Genomic DNA, 19,373 nt, shown 5'->3' on the forward strand with positions numbered 1-19,373 from the left:
AGCAAGTTGAAATTGAAGTGTGAAAGATAATGTTGTTGGATCTTTGTGACTACGATGTAAGGTTTAGGCAAAATTGATTTCTCTTCAAACAGATTTTTAAAAATGTAAGCATGCTAGGTCAGAGTGTACATCTTGTCAGAATTGCTTTGCAAAACATAACCAAAAAATACCCATGACTAATTTAACCAGGTGTGTATTCAGGGCTGAGTGAGAAATGTAGGACTATACAGTATGTGAGGAAATGTATAATGACTGGTTAAATGTCTCCATGCAAGGTGTTGAAAATGCTAATGCTTAGTTTTAATGGCTTAATGAATAAAATTACTTGTGAATAGTGGCAAAAGTTGACAAAACTCATGAAGTTCATGAGGTTATTGTGAAAAAAATAGTCACGGGTAGCTACAATTTTCAGAATCATTTATTAAATGTATAGCAAAGAGACAAATAAGTTATAATATTTTTATTTGTTAGAATTCTATCAGTGTTTGAACATTATTATTTAGAGAGCTAGTACATTTTCTCTACTTTCATGGCTAGCTTTTCACAAAACCCAAAGACAGAGTGCATTCACTCTCTTCTATATAACACTGTAACAGGGGAACTTTAGTTGTCTGAGAACAAGTTAGCAATGAAAGTGTGCATCTTAATGTCTTCTCAGTTATGTTCTCACAAAAATGGTAGCATTACATATAAACTCTTTAAAAATATACTTTTGTCAAATACCTTGACAACTACTATGTACACTACAAAAATACATTTTCATATAAATAAATTATATGGCATACATTTATCTTTGTAATGGAAAAAGACATACATCCAAGCCAAACAAGGAAAAATGGCAGTCTGAAAAAAAACCCATTGATTATTTTCCTTTTAAAATCCTCTAAGAGCTATGATGAATCTGTAATGTAAATGTTATATACTCTTTTTTTTTTCCTATTTAACATTAGTAAGCACTTTATACAGATCAAAATCCATTAATGTAAAATAAAAAACTAATAATGTTTTCTGACAGATGTAAAAATCCCTGCATTTTAAGAACTGGCATTATGACCATTATTGAACAAACAACATCTTATAATACAAAAATATAAATATTGCAAAACAAATGTAAAAAATAATAGAAATATATATATATATATATATATATATATATCTATATACACTATATACACACACACACATACATACATACATACATACACATATATATATATATATATACATATACATATATATATACATATATATATATATATATATATATATATATATATATATATCAGTATACATATATATAAATTACAATAGTTGCCAGCCATGATTTTCTCCCATTTTTGCCAATGTGACATAAAGGAGAACACAAAAACAACAAACAAACAATACAACATGCACACAAGTATACAGAACAGCCCTTGAAGATTTTGTCAAGAACAAAGGCCACAAGCACAAATATATGTTTGACATGAAATCAATTAACATGAGGGGGTGGAGGGGTACAGTCGTGGAAAACAACAAACACGCACGCACGCACGCACGCACGCACGCACGCACGCACGCACGCACGCACGCACGCACGCACGCACACACGCACACACACACACACACACACACACACACACACACACACACACACACACACACACACACAAGCCTCAGAGTGATGGAAGAGTGGGGGCTCCATGACTCTTGACCCTTAAAGCACTCGCATGCACCATTTGGCAGTTTAGGGGGAACTTCCAATTACTGTCACGGTGTCATGTTATGAATTTTTATGAGGTGAGGTCAGCAGAGAGAACTACTCATGCTGAATTGGGGCCAGTAGTTGTGGTTTGTCATTGAGGAGGTCAATGACAAAAAAAAAAAAAAAACATTGTGAGTCATCCTTAAAAATGCTCATTCGCTTAGCTTAGAACATCAGAAAGAGAAAGACGACAAGGATGTCTGATTAACACAATAATAATAAAAAAACTGTTCATACTATCAGACTACTGTTGTAACAGTAATGTTGTTTTAGCTTAAACCAAGTTTTACAGAAAATAATGCCATACCATAAACACCACTGTAAAAACAACTACAATGGAAACCCATTTCCCACAGTAGAATATCTATGAAACATTAATTGTGAAAAACAATAGCATTTATAATACTTATAAGTCAGTAATGAAAAGTTGTAGTCATGAGCAAATTAAGGGTTGCCACTGGTCGTTTTAAAGTAAAATAACTCAAACCAAGAGCATGAGGGGACCAGAGAGGAGTTCCAGTACAGAAAAACAGAGGCAGTCACCCACATCAATCACTCACATTTCCTTCTTCATTTGCTGCACAGCTAGATTCTCACGCATAGCGTGTTTCATTGTTAAACAGTAATTGTTTTCTTTCAACTACCACAGATTTGTGATAAGCAAATTAACATTAAAAGCATAAATTCTTACACTTCAGTATATACAAAACAGGCATTCGCACACACACTGCTGTTTGTCTACAAACAATTAATTTGATATTTTTGTTAAGTGTAGCATATGTCTGACCAAACAATTTCCCTGAACGTGTCCTCTGAAATTGAATTTACAATTGAAATACCTGTGCAGTTTTTGTATTTTAAGGTTTTGCCACTGAAGTGCAATAGAAATGCATTGAAAAGTTTTCAATCCAATTAACTTCCAAAAAATGTAATTTCAAGATATTATGTGAGCTTATTTAGAGTTTGTTCTTATGTGTTAGTTCATAGGTGTTTGAGTCAGGGAACTTGACTTAATTAAATGAACCAAAATGTTTGTTATATCAACATGTGCACATGCACACAACAAAATAAAACTGGTTTCCCACTCTCACACACAGTTGTATAAAATAATATAAAATAATTGCATAGCATTATACAAACATTACAACAATATTATAAGCAGCAACAACTTTATGCTGAAATGTTTGTGAAAAAATATGTTTCCTGTATGGCACAGATACACAGATGATGGGTGAGCACTCGAAACAAATTAACACACAAGCACGCCATCTGGTCTGATGACCCCGGTCAATTTATAGCTACTCTTGATCATTATTTACATTTGTGTACACATAAATACTTATAGAAATATCTAACAATAATACACCACGGTTATACAGTAACCGAGTCGAGCACCGAAAGTGTCCCTGCCATGCAGCACCATGCTTCTGCCCCGCTAGCAGACTGATGTCCCATCTTTGGCTGTTTGAGCTTTAACATTCAACAACTGTGAAGAGAGAGTGCCAAAATGTTTTTTTAGTACCAGGGTTATTAACATTATTTAAAGGAATAGTTCACCCAAAAATAAAAATTCTCTCATCATTTATTCTCCCTTAAGCCAACCCTGATGTGTATGACTTTCTTTCATCTTCAGAACACAAATGAAGGTTTTTAGAAGAATATTTCAGATCTGTACAAAGTGAATGGGTGCCAAAAAAGCTCCAAAAATCACATGTCAGCATAAAAGTAATACATAAGACTCCAGTGGTTAAATCAATGTCTCCAGAAGCAATATGATAGGTGTGGGTGAGAAACAGATCACTTTCACATTCTTCCTGTGTTTTTGGTGATTCATATTCTTCATGCATACTGCCCCCTACTGGGCAGGGAGAAGAATTTTTGGCAAAAAAGGACTTACATTTTTTTCTCACCCACACCTATCATATCACTTCTGAAGAAATGGATTAAAACACCGGAGTCTTTGTTATTATTTCCGAAATCAAAAAACCTTTCGTCAACAAATGTTTTCATCATTGATTTCATTGACAAGATTAATAATGTAAAAATAATGCAGTCTGACATTGAACTCGAATCAGCAGTATCACAAGATTCACCTCTTAAATTGATAATATAATACAATACAAACATTAATAGTCTGATAATAAAATACAATACAAACATTAATAGTCAATAAAAAATGTGTAATCCCTTTTCTCCCATATTTTGAATTCTCGATTCCCACTACCTAGTTGGTCCTCGTGGTGGCGCGGTTACTCACCTCAATCCAGGTGGCGGAGGACAAGTCTCAGTTGCCTCCGCTTCTGAGACTGTCAGGCTGCGCTTCTTATCACATGGCTCATTGTACATGACACCGCAGAGACTCCCAGCATGTGGAGGCTCATGCTACTCTCCGCGATCCACGCACAACTTACCACATGCCCCATTGAAAGGGAGAACCACTAATCGCTACCATGAGGAGGGTACCCCATGTGACTTTACCCTCCCTAGCAACCAGGCCAATTTGTTTGCTTAGGAGACCTGACTGGAGTCTCTCAGCACACACTGGATTTGAACTTGCGACTCCAGGGGTGGTAGTCGGCATCAATTGAATAATCATATAAAAATATACATATAACTGGTGGTGATTTAGGAGAGTTCCATGTGCTTTATGTAAAAGTGCTTTGAGTGTAGTGTCAGAAAAGTGTACAATTCATTCATTCAAAATATGTAAATAAGAGTGTTGTTCATCTTCATCAAAGCAAGTCATATCTAATTTTTAAATGTTTAATCAAATAATATAATTATATCAACAAGAAAATAGCACATTATAACGTCGGCACTTGATATCTTCCATTCATGATCACACGATGTCTAGGTAAGCTCAAATCATGAGATTCATCCGCCAGAGCAGTAGATGGACATAATGTATTCTTCAGCAAATTTCTTGCAATTTAAAATTTCAACCACAGATGTCACAGAGCACAAAGTTAAATAGTCCAGCTTTAATATACGTAAGGAGGCCTTAATTGTTTGTTTTTAGCTAGAATGTATTTTAGATTAGTAAAAAAAGGTTAATACCAATTCACAAGACTACATGAAACAGCAACATGAATCCCAACAAATGAATGCGTCTCAATAAATTAATCAGATAGAAAAAGATTAATCAGATTGTTATTAGAAACTGTTTTTATGCTCCAGTGTGTTGTTTACTTTATTTGAATTCAGGCATATTCTTATAAGAACTCACCTCAGCTGGAGGCTCTTGTGTGGCAGCTTATGGGAGTTTCATATTCTAGATCCTGCAGCTCCATGCTCTCTGTTTTTGAGTTTTCATTGCTCTCGTCAAAGGGCACATGAGGGTCAGAGAAGTGAGGGTCAGTATAGACTTCTTCTGAAGTGTGGTAGCTGTCATTGGAGGGGTAGGACGAGAAGGCGGGGCTCTGGCTGGGCATCCCTGAATGAACAGCGACTGTCACTGAGGCAGAGGCCATCACCGTTGTGATGGGCTGACAGTAGGTGGGGCCTATAGATGGGTGGGAAGGGTGAGAGTAAGGGTTGTGGGAATGGGGCCGATGGGCCCCCAGATGTTCCCGTTGGTCGGGGCCTGATCGGCCACCTGGCTCAGTAGCGGTTTCAAAAGCATCCATGCGCGGCCTGTGAGGAGGAGGCAGGTGTCTGCTCCCAAAGTCCCTCTTAGGGTCCCTGCTACTGTATCGCTTTGATGACTGAGGTCCAGCGTCATGAGAATTGGCAAGATGGTTGGATCTATAATGCTGTGGTGGTTGGTGTTGTCTAGAGTCATCCTGTGGATAATGGTGCATCTAGATTGGTTAATTGAGACAATATATTCTAAACACAATGCTATCTGCATAAAAGGAAGAACACTGCTATTGATGACGTACAATTTCTCTGCATTCACTCTGTCACACTTATTATACTACTATAATGCATTTATATATCATAAATGCTTATCAGAATAAATTGCCTCCAGTGAGCAGCGCACATTCTTTACATCTCTATTTGTAAAGAGATTAATCTATACTATAACGTCACATTCAATTTAGACTGCAATCTCACAACCCTTTTTCCGTGGCACTGTAGGTTCAGAAAAGCAGTATGGGAAACACTGTGCTCTACTAACCGAGTAAGAAGGAAACATTGGTAGTTCCACTTGACTATTGCCTTGTCGTCCCCCTGTGTTGATCCGCACCTCCTCCATTCTGGCTGATCGCCCCCTGTTGAGCTGGAGGTCATAATGCTGGAGTTCCTGGCTAATGCCGGACACAGTAGTGTTGGAACCATATTCTGAGTCTGAAGAGTCTGAACCTGCTCCAGTGGTGGTGTGGCTGGGTCGCATGGTGAAGCGTACCACCTGCGGAGGAGGTTCTGGAGATGGTGTAGGCAGTCGGTTTCGCCCGTCCACTGGAGACACCTGAGAGTCAGAGTTTATAGGAAGCCAATAGTTCAGTACAAAATCTGAGAAATCTTGTGATGAATTCTGAAGACCCCATGAAACTGTATAATCTCTTCCCTGTGTTGACTATTAAAACAGGAATTATCAAAGAGCTCAACTCCGTTTTAAAAAGTAGTTATGTTACAGGGATGAAGCATAATTTGCTAATCAGTTGCAGCTGGTATTAGGGGGAGGGACATTCTCATTCTAAGTAACATCTGATTGGAAGCTTTTGCAAAATGACTTCTCAATATTTTTAGTCCATTTTCCCAAAGAATGACTACATTTTTAATCTGTTAAAAGTAAATGTCGAAGAGAACAATAGTAAATGGAAGATATTAAAGCAAACACATGTAGCCTTAAAGCTACAATTTAATATTTTCTTTATAATTACAATTTTTAATGTTAAATATTTACATTTACATGTACATCCCAACAAAAATACACATGTACCTTCACTTTGTCAGCCATTTATTACAATAAAAGAATGCAACAAAAACAAAAGTACATTGAAGTTGTGCATTTAGTATACAGTCATACAGTATATATTCAACCTGTTTTAACATGTTGCCAAAAATGATCCCATATTCTTTTCATTTCCCCCTCACCATTAAGTCTTCCCAACATGATCTCATATGATGCCATTTCAATCAATCCAATCTTTCAAATCTGGACTTTTAGGGCATTTCCAAATGTAAAAAATCATCCTAGATACAGCATTGCAACCGATCTTAAGAAGGATCAGTGCATTCGGTGCTACATTGGGTACCACTGTTTTATCTCCGAGATAGCACAGTCAGGGGCAATTTGGACCCCAGCTACAATTTTTAATTCATAGGGTCTTCAAACTTATAATATAAGCCAGTATTTACCAGGTATTTCAAACAGGAAATTTTGGCTGATTTTGAACTACATACTTTCAAACAGAGCTAATCTGTGTTGTTATATGCTCTAACTCTGCATAGTTCTCTCTATGGTATACGGTGGTGCTATGGAGGATAACACAACAGGACCAATCCTCTTACCTCAGGATAAGGGCCAAAGTAGGACAATAAGACTGGGAGCAGCACCAGTCCATTCAGGACCCCTAACACCGTTAGAATAGCCAAAACAGCGAAGAAATACCTGCAAATACACACAGCAAAAAAACTAAACAAACAGTTTGGAGATTGACATTAGAATAAAGCAGAACTTTAAATGAACTTTACTACTATGAAAGCCATTTTGCAGAAGTGCCAAAAAGCACTTTAAACAATAATTTATAAACAAAAAGACTTTAGTCTAGTATGGTTTGAAACTAAATTAGAGAAAGCTTCCAAAGAAGTCTTTTAGAAAGCAGCACAGAGAAGTAGAGGACATAATTAGTTGGTTAATTCAAAGACACGGAAAATAGGGGAAGGTAAGAGAGCAAGTTTTGTTTTGTTTTTTAGGGGGTGAGTACAAGCAAACACAGGGAAAAGCAAAATGGGAAGGAATGTGAAGTAGAAGCTTTGCGAGAAAAGAAAGACGAAGCACAAAGGGACATGGGCCTCTCATTCGCTCTTTAAAAAAAGCAAGCAGGAGCAAACAAATGAAGTAAACTGTATAGAATTTAAACAATTTAGTATATGAGGAAGAGAGGAAAGACTACAGGCCCCTCTTGCCTGGCCTCAAGCTCATTCACTTTCTCTTTTTCCTCATCCTCTCTCGATCACTCTTTCTATGCTAAGCCCCTGTGAAATGTTCCTGCATTTCACAATCCCCTGCTTTAATTTAATCTCTAGAGTATCAGGTAAGACCCCCCAATCTCCTCTACAAATCCCTCCCCTCCCGTCTTCCTTCACTCCCTCACTCTATCTCTCTTCATTATGGCCAGCTTTCCTTCCTTCGCTACTTAAGTAATGTATCTGCGTAAATTGCTGCGGCTCAAATTGCATCTGCCATCTTGTACCTCAAAGAAATGTGGAGACTAGAGGACACGTGCACTTTTTTCTTTCTTTTAACTGTATTCTTGTCATTATTTGCTTTAATAATGGATTTGTGTTTAACTCTTTCCCCGTGAAACACGGAATTTTCCGGGTTTTATGAAAAAACGCTTCCCCGCCAAACACGGAATTTTCCGGGTATCCGTGTTTTAGGTGGTATACGGTAAGGAAGACCCGCGCGCTTGTTTTGAAAGAGTACGCAACTCTTTGATCAAAGAAACAGACTGCGATCATCTCAAACATGAAGTGGAACACCATACTAATACTAAAGCACTTGTTTGATAAAAATGCCTTTTTCTCAGCTTTTTGTCCGAAATGTTGTTTTTGACAAAACCTACCTCTGTTCAAGTGGCAATAAAAAAAAGAACAAGATCTTTATTTTGATATATAGCATCTTCATATATTCATGGAAGAAAATATTCTGCGGGCCATTAAAGTTTAGCGAAAATCGACAAAAACCCTGGCGGTGGCTGGCAACTTTTTTTAAAAACACTGGCGGGGAAAGAGTTAATTTGGCCAATAATACTTGTAAAAAAAAAGGCACTGGATTAGCTAAACCTACTTGAAAAATTTTCAGTTTCCATCCCTCAAATCCCTGAGAAGTGAATAGCACCACACCTAAGACTTCAAGAAGGTTCACTAAGTAAGCAAATATCTGTTTACACAGTGTTTGCTTAAAGATAAATACATTGGCCTTCCCAAAAACATTTCTGGACACTTTAAAGGGTAACTAAACCCTAAACCAACTTTTTTTAGTTAATGATCTGTAAGCATGGGGCTTTATTAGTACTGGTCATTGATTCAAGTAATTTTTTTGACATTTGTGTATAAAGTGTTTTAATTCTACAATATATGGTGTAAAAACGTCTGAGTGCTGCCCTCTTCAGGTTGAACGGTGGCTACTGCAGTTGCATTTTCCTATTGGCTGTTTGCGGTACTTCGTGACGTAAGTGGTGACAGCTGACGTAAGCAGGTTCCAGCTCACCATGCCAGATTCATGTACATGTCGTCTTGCGACCGTGTGAGGAATAATAATAACATAGAGTCTGACAGCAGCTGTCAATTAATCCGTCACTACGAGTCTCAGGTGCCCCCCCGCTCAGCACCGCACTCGGTTCGTTCTCTCTATCCCCGCCGGGGTCTGCCCACTTTTCCAGCATTTTCAAATATTTCTAGTGGGTGGAGTCAGACTCTGAGCAGGTGTTTAGTTACCCTTTAACCTCAGTTTGAATTTTATTGCAAATATCAAACCATATGACATTTATATAAAAGAAAAATGTAGTTTTTCCAAGCAATGCTTTTCACAAAAATAATTTTCTTAGGTTTAAAATGTTAAGACAATGTATTGCAAAGTTAAGACAAAAAGTATTTAGACACCTTCTGTTTGTCAAATGTTAGTTGAACATGTCCATCCATCGTTAATGTGATGAACTACACCTGTGGTTACTCTAAGACCTGTGTGAACTTGAGGGGAACTGACTTCATTCATCCATAAAATCACCATGACACCAGTCAGTTAAATGTCATTGCAAAAATGGCTCAAAAGTGAAGTTAGCTCTGAGAAAAGCTTTAGCATCTTTTGTTTGCAGACACCACTTGCGTTGATATTTTGTATCTAATGCAATGACGTTCAGACATTTTTAAGTGTGACATTAGTATCGAAATGTCTCTAAACAGCTTCTGGGGCCACATTACAGTATGTGGGAAAGAGAGAGAGTGGTATTTTAGCGATCGTCTGGCAGCTGGTATTCAGCACAGCTGCACCTCAGACTAAACTCACAGACACATTTACAACTGATGCTGCTCTATGGCGCTGGGCTTGGCCTCCCCAGTTTTACAAGCAGCTCCTCAGACACAAATAATTTCTTGTAATAGTCACACAAGGTGAGCTTTTCTCTGGAGAACCACGGCTCTGGGTGTCCCTCTCGGGACGCTTGCTTTATGTCCTTGGGGAGGTTTTATAGGTCTGGGGTGACTAGTTCAAGGGGAGTGCTCCCACTGTGTTTACCCAAGCAGACGCCACTTGTTTGCAGAGAGGATGGAGAGAGAAGCTAGCCTGGTATTATTTAGGCTTAGGTTTAAAAATAAAATTTGTTTGGATCTTTCGTCTTTGTCTGTATTTCATCAAGCCTCCCAACTAAGTCTCCTTGAATTGCACTTTTGGGTTTGTGTTTGGCTCTTTGCTCTAATACACAAAGGGTGAATACAAACAAATCATTGGCTACGAGGGCTGAGCGCTATATCAAATATTCACGATTAATTAGCAGTGATTTTGCTTGTGATATAAAATTAAGCAACATTGTGAATGTAGCAATAATTAAAAAAATGCTTTTTATTTGGCTATTAAGTATCCTTGTTTCCTTAACCTTTCGTGACATATTTGTGAGAATGAGAAAAATGTTTAAATAACGTCTCTGATTAATACAAAACTCTGATTTTGCACGGAGCAGGTTTACATGCACATCTTAGACTTAGAACTTCCCATCGCCTTTGAAGAAATGCTGTGTACAAAGTAAAATTTATCTTTAACAACATTATTAAAGTGGATAGAAGTCACAACAACAGCGCTGCAACATGGGCCGCCATATTGAGTGTTTTGGGCTGAATGGGTCACATGGCTGCAAATATGTCATTTTATTTGAATATCTAAATTTTCCCAGTGCACACTACAACACGAATATAGCGTTTTCAAATTTATTTTTTTGTGAGAGCGTTTTCTAAAATCTCACTCAAAACGTAGAGAAAGATATGTTTTAAAATGTGGACCCAGTCCTACACCATTTATGCTTATCAAGCATTAAAAAAAACGATAAGGTCATGCAAACGCCTTTAATGGCTTTCGTTTATCGGGGTAACGTCCTAAACCGTTTAAGCAAAAACCAATCTGCGCACATCGATTTTTGCCTATTATCCCGATGGTGTTTAGCATGTAAACACCTTTACCATATTCTTACCGGCTTATACAATGCGAGTACGTGTTGTATAAAGGACTATTTACATTTCGACGCCAAAAGCAAAAATCAGATGATTTCAAATCTCATGTAAATGGCGGTTTGTTACGTATATTTTTTTTTCAAAGATTTATTTTTAAGTGAATCACTTCAAACTGTCCAATTTGAAAAACTTTGGTAAAACTATATCTAGTTAATGGTTGCTGTTTATCACAATGTATTTTTCACAATTGTATTTGTGAAATTAAAAGGATTATATATCATTTAGTGTTCATTTAGTAAAAAACTGTGTGGAAAACATTTCTTGATTATTATTTATATATTTATTGATTTTATTATTTTTTTTTTATAAATATTTTCTTTAGATTTACATTTAAAGGGGTCATGAAATGCTCGTTTCTTATTATCTTCCATGATGTCCACTGGTAATATTAGAAAAGTTTTATATTTCTTTGCATTAAAACAGTCATAATTTAGCAATATATGTTCATTTTCCACCCTGTCTCAGGCCCTCTGTCTGAACACTCGGTTCTGGCATCAGCTCCTCCTTTAAACATCAACGTATATGGCCACTATTCTGTTTGGATATCATTGTGCAGTCCCTAAACTTCAGCCAAATTTGAAACTCAATCGGAAGAGAATGAGCAAACTCCACATGACCACAACATTTATAAAACTACATTTCAGGATTTACAGATAATGCACATCCAACAAATAACATCAGAATATATAAAACCTTTCATCTCAAGCACAACTGTAAACACTAACACCCAGTCTACACGGGTCGCGAGAGTCGAGTCAAAAGCAATAGAACCCATTATAATCAATGATGCTGTCTTCCATGGAAGCATCCGTTGCGGTGTATTGCACAGATAGTAAACAGATGTCCCATTCCATTTTGCAATGCACGCGCTGGTGCTACTAATGCCAACAACACAAATAAACGGTGTATGCCCGGTTTAGACAGCCTCAAGCCGCTGCGTCGTGTCAATGGACGCGCCTGGTGTAAACAGTGTGTCAGCACCATAATTATTCTTGGCCATTTCTAAACAAATACATAAATAGTGAGATATTTTGAATATCATCAAAAGGCTGAAAACTATCTAAATATACTGTATACATTTTTTGCTATATCAATCTGCTCTAATAGCTACAAATCAACAAAGTATGAAAAATGTATATGGTCTTGGTTCAACTGTTTAGAAGAGAGCTGACTCCAAACTAAACTTTTGTATCGAGGAGTGATTTATGCCAGAATACTTTTCCATGGATGAGTACAATTCCTTCAGACTACTTGAACAAAATAATTTTATGTTCTTCAACTTTGAACTCTTCAATTTAAACAGAGAGAAGTTGTGTGAAGTGTCCCTGAACTAAGAGCTTTTCAACCCTGTGCTTGAATGCCACTTCTCTCCAGCGAAACGAGGGACCGCATACCTCTCCGGGCAACACGTCTGTTCTGTTTGGTTTGAAAACATTAGCGGACCTGACAGAGGAAAGTCAGGGAAACATTTATTCCAGCAAGGCTATAAAAACATAGCCTGCTTTTTTTCATATCTTCGGAGGCCATAGGGTTTTGTTTGATGAAAAAACAGTAGTTAAGTTTCAATGAGAGACCGTGAGAGGGACGGAGGCCCAATGTGGTTTGCGGAGAGAGAGTGTGTATGTGATTTTGTATATCTCTCTGTGTTGGGGGTATTGCACTAAACTTGTCTATGCATTATTTTAATGGCATGCCACTTTAGATCCAGAGTGATTTCAGGGCGGAATGTTGTGATGGTTTTCCAGTCCTCTAATAGGAATTAACTACTGCAGCGTTTGGTTCATTCCCTCCCATAGCAATTGCATACCACTTTCTAAAACAGCCACGATTCAGCTTGTATGATATTCATTTCAATACAATAATAGTCTCAATACCACTCCAAGAAACAATAAATTACTGTATCTGTTTGAACTCACAGACACTCATCTGTGCATACTAAAAGGACATAAAATATAAAGGAATTACAATGTAACTGATTTAGCTCCTCTTAAGTAGCTGTGTGTATCACTCCTCATTTCAACTCTTTGACTTGTACAAAATAACCCCAGAACCTCTCTACGCTCAGCTCGTAAATGTCTTTGCAGGGCTGTAGGAAAAAATAGACATTACAGCAAACACAGGAGATCCTCCAGCTCTATGAAGACAGAAGAGAAAGATGCAGTACATGGACAAGAAAAACGAGACAGGGGGAGGTACAATATTGGCAGGACTGAAAAGAAAGGTAAGGAAAGACTTAAAAGGGTCATATTTTTTACTCGTATCATTAGTTGTTTGGTTATTTTGAATTTTCTTTTTCCATTTTGGTCTTTAGGAATGTCCTACTTTTAGTGCCAACAGAATGAGCTCAACACAATACATAGCTTCAAAATATAACCTTTTTGGACAGGAGAGGAAGTTTTGATTTCAGAAATGATGTTTCTGGATGTAAGTGCAATCTGTTTAAATAGTACAATGAACTCTTATCTCAAAAGATCAAGGTCAACTCTATTTCTCATGATATGACCGCTTTAAAGCAGAAAATGATCTTTTAGATCTGCTATTGTAGTTCTAAGGGCATACTAACATTGTCAGAGTATTACATCTGATAATTATAATCTCGTTCTAAAGTAAACCCATGACAACTATATTAAATGGTCTGAAACCTAAACCGAAGGGGTTTCTGAAAAAAAGTTTGCTGTCCTTACCTGACTATGAAGTCAAACTCTGACCCTGCCAACATCAGGACTCCTAGAAAAGTGGAGAATGCTCCGTCCAGCACTGGGGCAAACATATGCTCAAGTGCCAGCACTGCTCGCCTGTTCCTGTCACCAATGGCCGTAAGAAATGCCTGTGATGAAATTATTATATCAATGATCAGTATGCATAAGTATGAATAATACAAACTTTTTTGCATTTATTTTGCCTCCTTTGCAGCAGATATAAAAGCTCAAGTGTGTAATTTCTGTGCCACTAGCGTCATCAAATGGAATTGCAACAATGATTGTTTTTAAACAGGCTTCCAGAACACTCCCACAGTTGTGTAAGTGCTGCGACTTTAACATATTAATAATTACTCAGTTTAGCTTTAAAACAACAATCCACCACAGGAAGCCCAGCTTTGATCAGATCCTGATCTCATATCAATGGACTTACCAGTGCCACATGGACTGTGAATTCCACACCAATGCCAACAGAGGCAATGAGGATGACGACGGGCACAGCGCTGAGCTTGATGCCAATCAACCCCATCATGCCAAACAGCTCCACTGTCATCAGAGACAGCACCAAAACCTGTAGGAGAGCACCACCAAATATGAAACCATCATCTTAGATCCTACTAAAAATGAAGCAGCCATACTTTCCATGCTTAAGCAATAAGATACAAGAGGCAGTGCTATGTTGTGAATATACTGTAGTTTTGGCTAAATATAAGGACAGGCAAGGAGGAGGTGGGAACTGGCTGAACAGTCAACAAAAAGGTTTAATGATATAAATTAACTTAAAACAACATAAATGAACAGACACATGCAACGCGGCCTCGTGTGTGTCTCTCTCTCTCTCTCTCTCTCTACTGGTGCCTCCGACTCCCCTTTATCTTGTTCTCCCGCTGATCAGCCTATTCAGTGCTGGCAATGCATCATCACGGGCCGGCCATGCCCTCCTCCTCATCACAGCTATATTTTTCAATATAGCATGGCCTTGAATGCCTTGTTGCTTTTATAGACAGGACTCTATGCAGGGCTCCAGAATAAAATTTTAGAGCGGTAGCACCAGTGCCACCAAGTTCTACAGATAGTCGCACCATCATTTAGTGGCATAGGGGCCATATATATATATATATATATATATAAAAAATTAAACAAAAGGATTTGTCCATATAAATGAAAATTATATGGATAAAAACATATAACAATAGAAATAAGTACATTTCCAATAAAAATTGAAATGCCCACCTGACAGAAAAGCATTGATTTTGAAATTTTATAACTACGGATATTACAAAAGTAATCTGAAAATACAGTGTATTTTGGAATACTTACCAATCAGCATCCAGAAAACTATACATTTGGTAAATTCAAGTACAGGTAGTGTTAGACTGGTTTAGGTCAGATAAAGCACAATGGGAAATGTGGGAAAATATCTGCTCCAAAGCAGGCCTTTTTGCGACACATTGTTTCAAACAGAGCTGAACTAGGTTAAAGTAAATGCCATAATCAGCTGATGAGTCTTGGGGTACTGGGGGGCCTTGCTGCCTTTGAAGAGGGAAGAAGAGGACAGGGGAATAGAGAGAGGGCCAACAGAGAGGAGTCTGAGTGTGGGGTAGCTCGGCGGAAGTGGGGAACATATGGAGTTTAAGGGGGCCGCTGGTGGTCTAGGACAAAAGCAAAATGGTAAAAGCTAAAGCAGGGCTATAACTTTCCCTTTCATGTGTTCAGTAAAGCAAAAGGATGAAGCCTCTATATTGTCAGACAGGGTTAGATCACTCAGATGGCTTAAACACGGGGCCTAATAAAACCAAAATCATTGTAAAGTGGCAAATGGAGTGTGGGAAAGAAAGTTATGCCTTGCCCATGCACACAAGAATGATATAATGATACATATACATACATTTCAGCAGAAAAAGCAGGTCTATTTTATATAGGGAGTGATATAGTTGCTGTGGTAACCTCTTATTTTCACATTTATTTTAGAGAAATGTCTCGAAAAGCCTCTCATAATCTAAACAAACTGGCTCTGACAGAATAAGATAAACACAAAGCATAGGGCTGTAAAAAGAAGGCTTCTATTCAGTTATTCCAGTCTGCCCTCCCCTGCCTAGCTCTATGACATTCACTTTTAATTACTTCCAGACCTTCTGTACATCACAGTCCCTCATTGCAGAATGATAAGGAAGTAGATTTGAATGGATAAAGAATTTTGGTTAAAGGATAAATATGCTCATCCTTTTCTATAAGAAATTAAAATAAATATATATTCTATTAGATGGACTGGCGACCTATCCAGGGTGTCCCCCGCCTTTCGCCCAATGTTAGCTGGGATAGGCTCCAGCCCCCCGCGACCCTGTACACAGGATAAGCGGTTGACGATGGATGGATGGATGGATGGATGGATATATTCTATTACATTTTGAAAATGTCAAACTGAGCTTAAACCTTGATGCATGAATTATTTCCTCATAAATGAAAAAATCTATTTCTTTTCAAAACAAGAATACAAGTCTCATGTTCAGTCTTTTTTAAATAATGTATTTTGAGTGAGTTAAAAACCTACAGTATCCATTGTGATAGAAGATAATGTTATTGTTTTCTCGTTTTCTCCCCAATTTGGAATGCCCAATCCCCAATGTGCTCTAAGTCCTCATGGTGGTGTAGTGACTCTACACCACCAGGTGGTGGAGGAAGAATATCAGTTGCCTCCGCATCTGAGACCGTCAATCTGCGCATCTAATCACGTGGCTTGTTGAGCACATTGCCGTGGAGACATAACGCCTGTGGAGGCTTCACGCTATTCTCCACGGTATCCAGATACAACTCACCACGTGCCCCACCGAGAGCGAGAACCCCATGTGACTCTACCCTCCCTAGCAACTGGGCCAATTTTGGTTGCTTAGGAGACCTGGCTGGAGTCACTCAGCACACCCTGGATTCAAACTCGCAACTCCAGGGGTGGTAGTCAGCGTCTTTTCTCGCTGAGCTATCCAGGCCCCCAAAAATTTGTCTTAAAAACTGTACACTGTAGTGAACTTAGTATATCCTTCATATATCTTTACATTAATATATCCAACCATATCACTTTAGGCCTATTCAAACCAAGTGTGATGTAACTAAACAACACAAAAGCATAAATTATCTGTAGATATAAGTATTCACACCAAGTTGGACCCTAGATATTAATCCTTCTCTAAAACATTTATGGATGAAACAAATTGTTCGGCATGTGAACAATTAAAAAAATAACCTAGCCTTAAAAAAAACAACAAAAACAACAAAATTGCATTAATATATACATATTTATATTTAGTGTGTACGAGTTCATAGATATGAATAGTTTTAGCATTGCACATTTTTTCTGTGTTGAAAATGTAGACTTTGCATTTACTACACTTATGGAATACAGTATATGGTAAACAGAGCTAAATATGGGAGAAAAATGCTTGTAAACTAAAACCTGAATGATATAAAAATGGTACTCACAATGATTCCAGCAGTCCAGGGGTTAAGCAGGAAAACAGCACACACCAGAAAGGTGCAAGCCAGCACAACGCTGATGGAGAGCAGAAGCCAATGACGCAGGCCTACATACTGCTCCCAAAAGAGGAAGGGGTAGCCATTCGGGTAGCTGGGCAGACCCTGACGACTGTAGTTGCTGCAGATGGCGCGGACGCTCTCGATGGCCTCCACGAACTGTGGCGTCTCGCGAAGTCCGTTGAGGTAGAAGGGGAACTGTGCATATTCTATGGGCTCAGCGGCAGGAACTATAGATGTAAAATACAAGATGCCATTGAAGATTGCTGTTCTCTCTTTATGGTCACTCCCAATTAATTAAAAGTGCTTAAAAGGCAGCACTACCATGACATTTACTGTATCAAATCTTCTTGATAATGTTTTTTTTAAACCTCTAGACCAAAGTAATTATTTGTCTCCTATAGTTTCCTCACAACCATTGCTTTGTAGATACTGTACCTCCGGTCTTAGATATGACATTATTTTAGTTTGGTTTAATGTTATACCTTTTTGGAAATTTAAGAATTAATTTCAGATTTATTTACATAGTGAATTGTGATTGCTTTTGTCTTCCTTACATATATTTAAACATTTATCGCCACCTTCACACTGCTCATGAGTTGATTCTTGTACACAGCCAACAGAAAACAAGATCTAAAGAGCTGAATATAATGACAACGACAAAGTGACTCTGATGCGGCATTTCATTGACACAGACAAAGATGACCTAAAACATTATTATTTTACTGCCTTGAAAGCACTGGTAGCTCCAGCATTTCTAGTTTAGATATGGGCCTACTCTTGTTTCTATGCTCCTTATAAATTAGATTATTGTTCCTTAGCTTGAATTTAACAAGAACACCTTACATGATCCGCCGCTCTTATCGAGTCATACTTAGCATTAAGGACGTCAGGTGTTCCAGAGGTGACAGACCTATTAAACACAATGATTTCTTTACTGCCCCAGGATGAAAAGAGGCCAAACTACCAGCTATCAAATCTCAACAGGCAGTTGAGTGTCAATCCTAACAGTGGTCTACTGTAATTATGCTGTCAAAAATCTATGCTATAGTACTCCACCACTCGTTTATAGAACGAACACACACAGACAATGATGAAATTCATACTGACAGTTATCACCTGTCAGCAAAGCTTCCGTGCACTGAAGGGCTTTCAACAGCAGGCCTGGAATGACTCATCACTATGGCTTCTGGACTCGGATAAGCGGCATGTCTTAAAACCACAAATAAAATCACAAGAATGTGACCCAGAATGACTAGTGCTCTAGAGGTGTGTGTGAGAGCGAGTCTGTGTAGGGCTTGTGGGTGTGGAAGGGAGGGAATAGCAGAGTGTGCGTTCCAGTGCCTGAAGGGGTCATGCAGGACCACTTGCTAGACATGCTTTTGCCCCATTATAATCTCCACTATAAATTTCCATTAGGACGGGAGTTGGACAGCTGCCAGCCTTTGCTAACCATTTCAGCTTGTTATCCAGTTACTTTTCCCCAAATGCCCACTGTGTTTTGCACACACTCAATGTAAAAAACCTTGCACAGCCTGGAGCTACAGTTAACTTTAAAATTACGATTAGAAATCAAATAAATACACTTCCTCTAATCACGGTCTGAACTTAGTAAGTAACACACAAGCCATTTGGTTTTGGAAAAGCTGTTGTAAAGTTTAAACCAACCAAACAGAAATAGTAATGTAACCAGGCCCAGAAGGAATCTGCATGCAAAAACTCAGCAGATAATTCTGCAGATTTTCACATTCTGTACCAATGCAGGCATGTTGACACAGTTACAAGAATATTTCACCCAAAAATTTTAATTCTCTCATTTTTTACTTACACTCATGATAACACATTTAATGAAAAATACAAAAATATCTCTGCTCAGTAGGTCCTTAAAATGCAAGTGAATGGAGAGTTCTCTTTTGAAGCTCACAGACAGAATCACAGACAGTCAGCATGATACTACTCCAGTGGTAAAATTAATGTCTTGTAAAGTGATACAATAACTTTTGGTGGGAAAAAAT

General features: G+C 38.1%; 1 protein-coding gene across 1 annotated transcript in view; it reads right to left on the reverse strand.

Moving 5' to 3' along the window:
- Positions 1 to 1,243: 1,243 nt before the first annotated feature.
- LOC127630745 (protein patched homolog 1-like) overlaps positions 1,244 to 19,373 on the reverse strand; it is an 87,979-nt gene continuing 69,849 nt past the window's right edge. Inside the window, exons 18-24 of the mRNA XM_052108487.1 lie at positions 17,308 to 17,588; positions 14,267 to 14,404; positions 13,819 to 13,961; positions 7,202 to 7,301; positions 5,865 to 6,155; positions 4,971 to 5,526; positions 1,244 to 3,230 (exon numbers count right to left, since the gene is read on the reverse strand). Coding sequence (XP_051964447.1) covers positions 4,972 to 5,526; positions 5,865 to 6,155; positions 7,202 to 7,301; positions 13,819 to 13,961; positions 14,267 to 14,404; positions 17,308 to 17,588 — 1,508 coding nt within the window. The 3' untranslated portion in view covers positions 1,244 to 3,230; position 4,971. The remainder of the gene's footprint in view (positions 3,231 to 4,970; positions 5,527 to 5,864; positions 6,156 to 7,201; positions 7,302 to 13,818; positions 13,962 to 14,266; positions 14,405 to 17,307; positions 17,589 to 19,373) is intronic.

Source organism: Xyrauchen texanus, chromosome 37, assembly GCF_025860055.1.
Source record: "Xyrauchen texanus isolate HMW12.3.18 chromosome 37, RBS_HiC_50CHRs, whole genome shotgun sequence".
Classification (NCBI taxonomy): Eukaryota; Metazoa; Chordata; class Actinopteri; order Cypriniformes; family Catostomidae; genus Xyrauchen; species Xyrauchen texanus.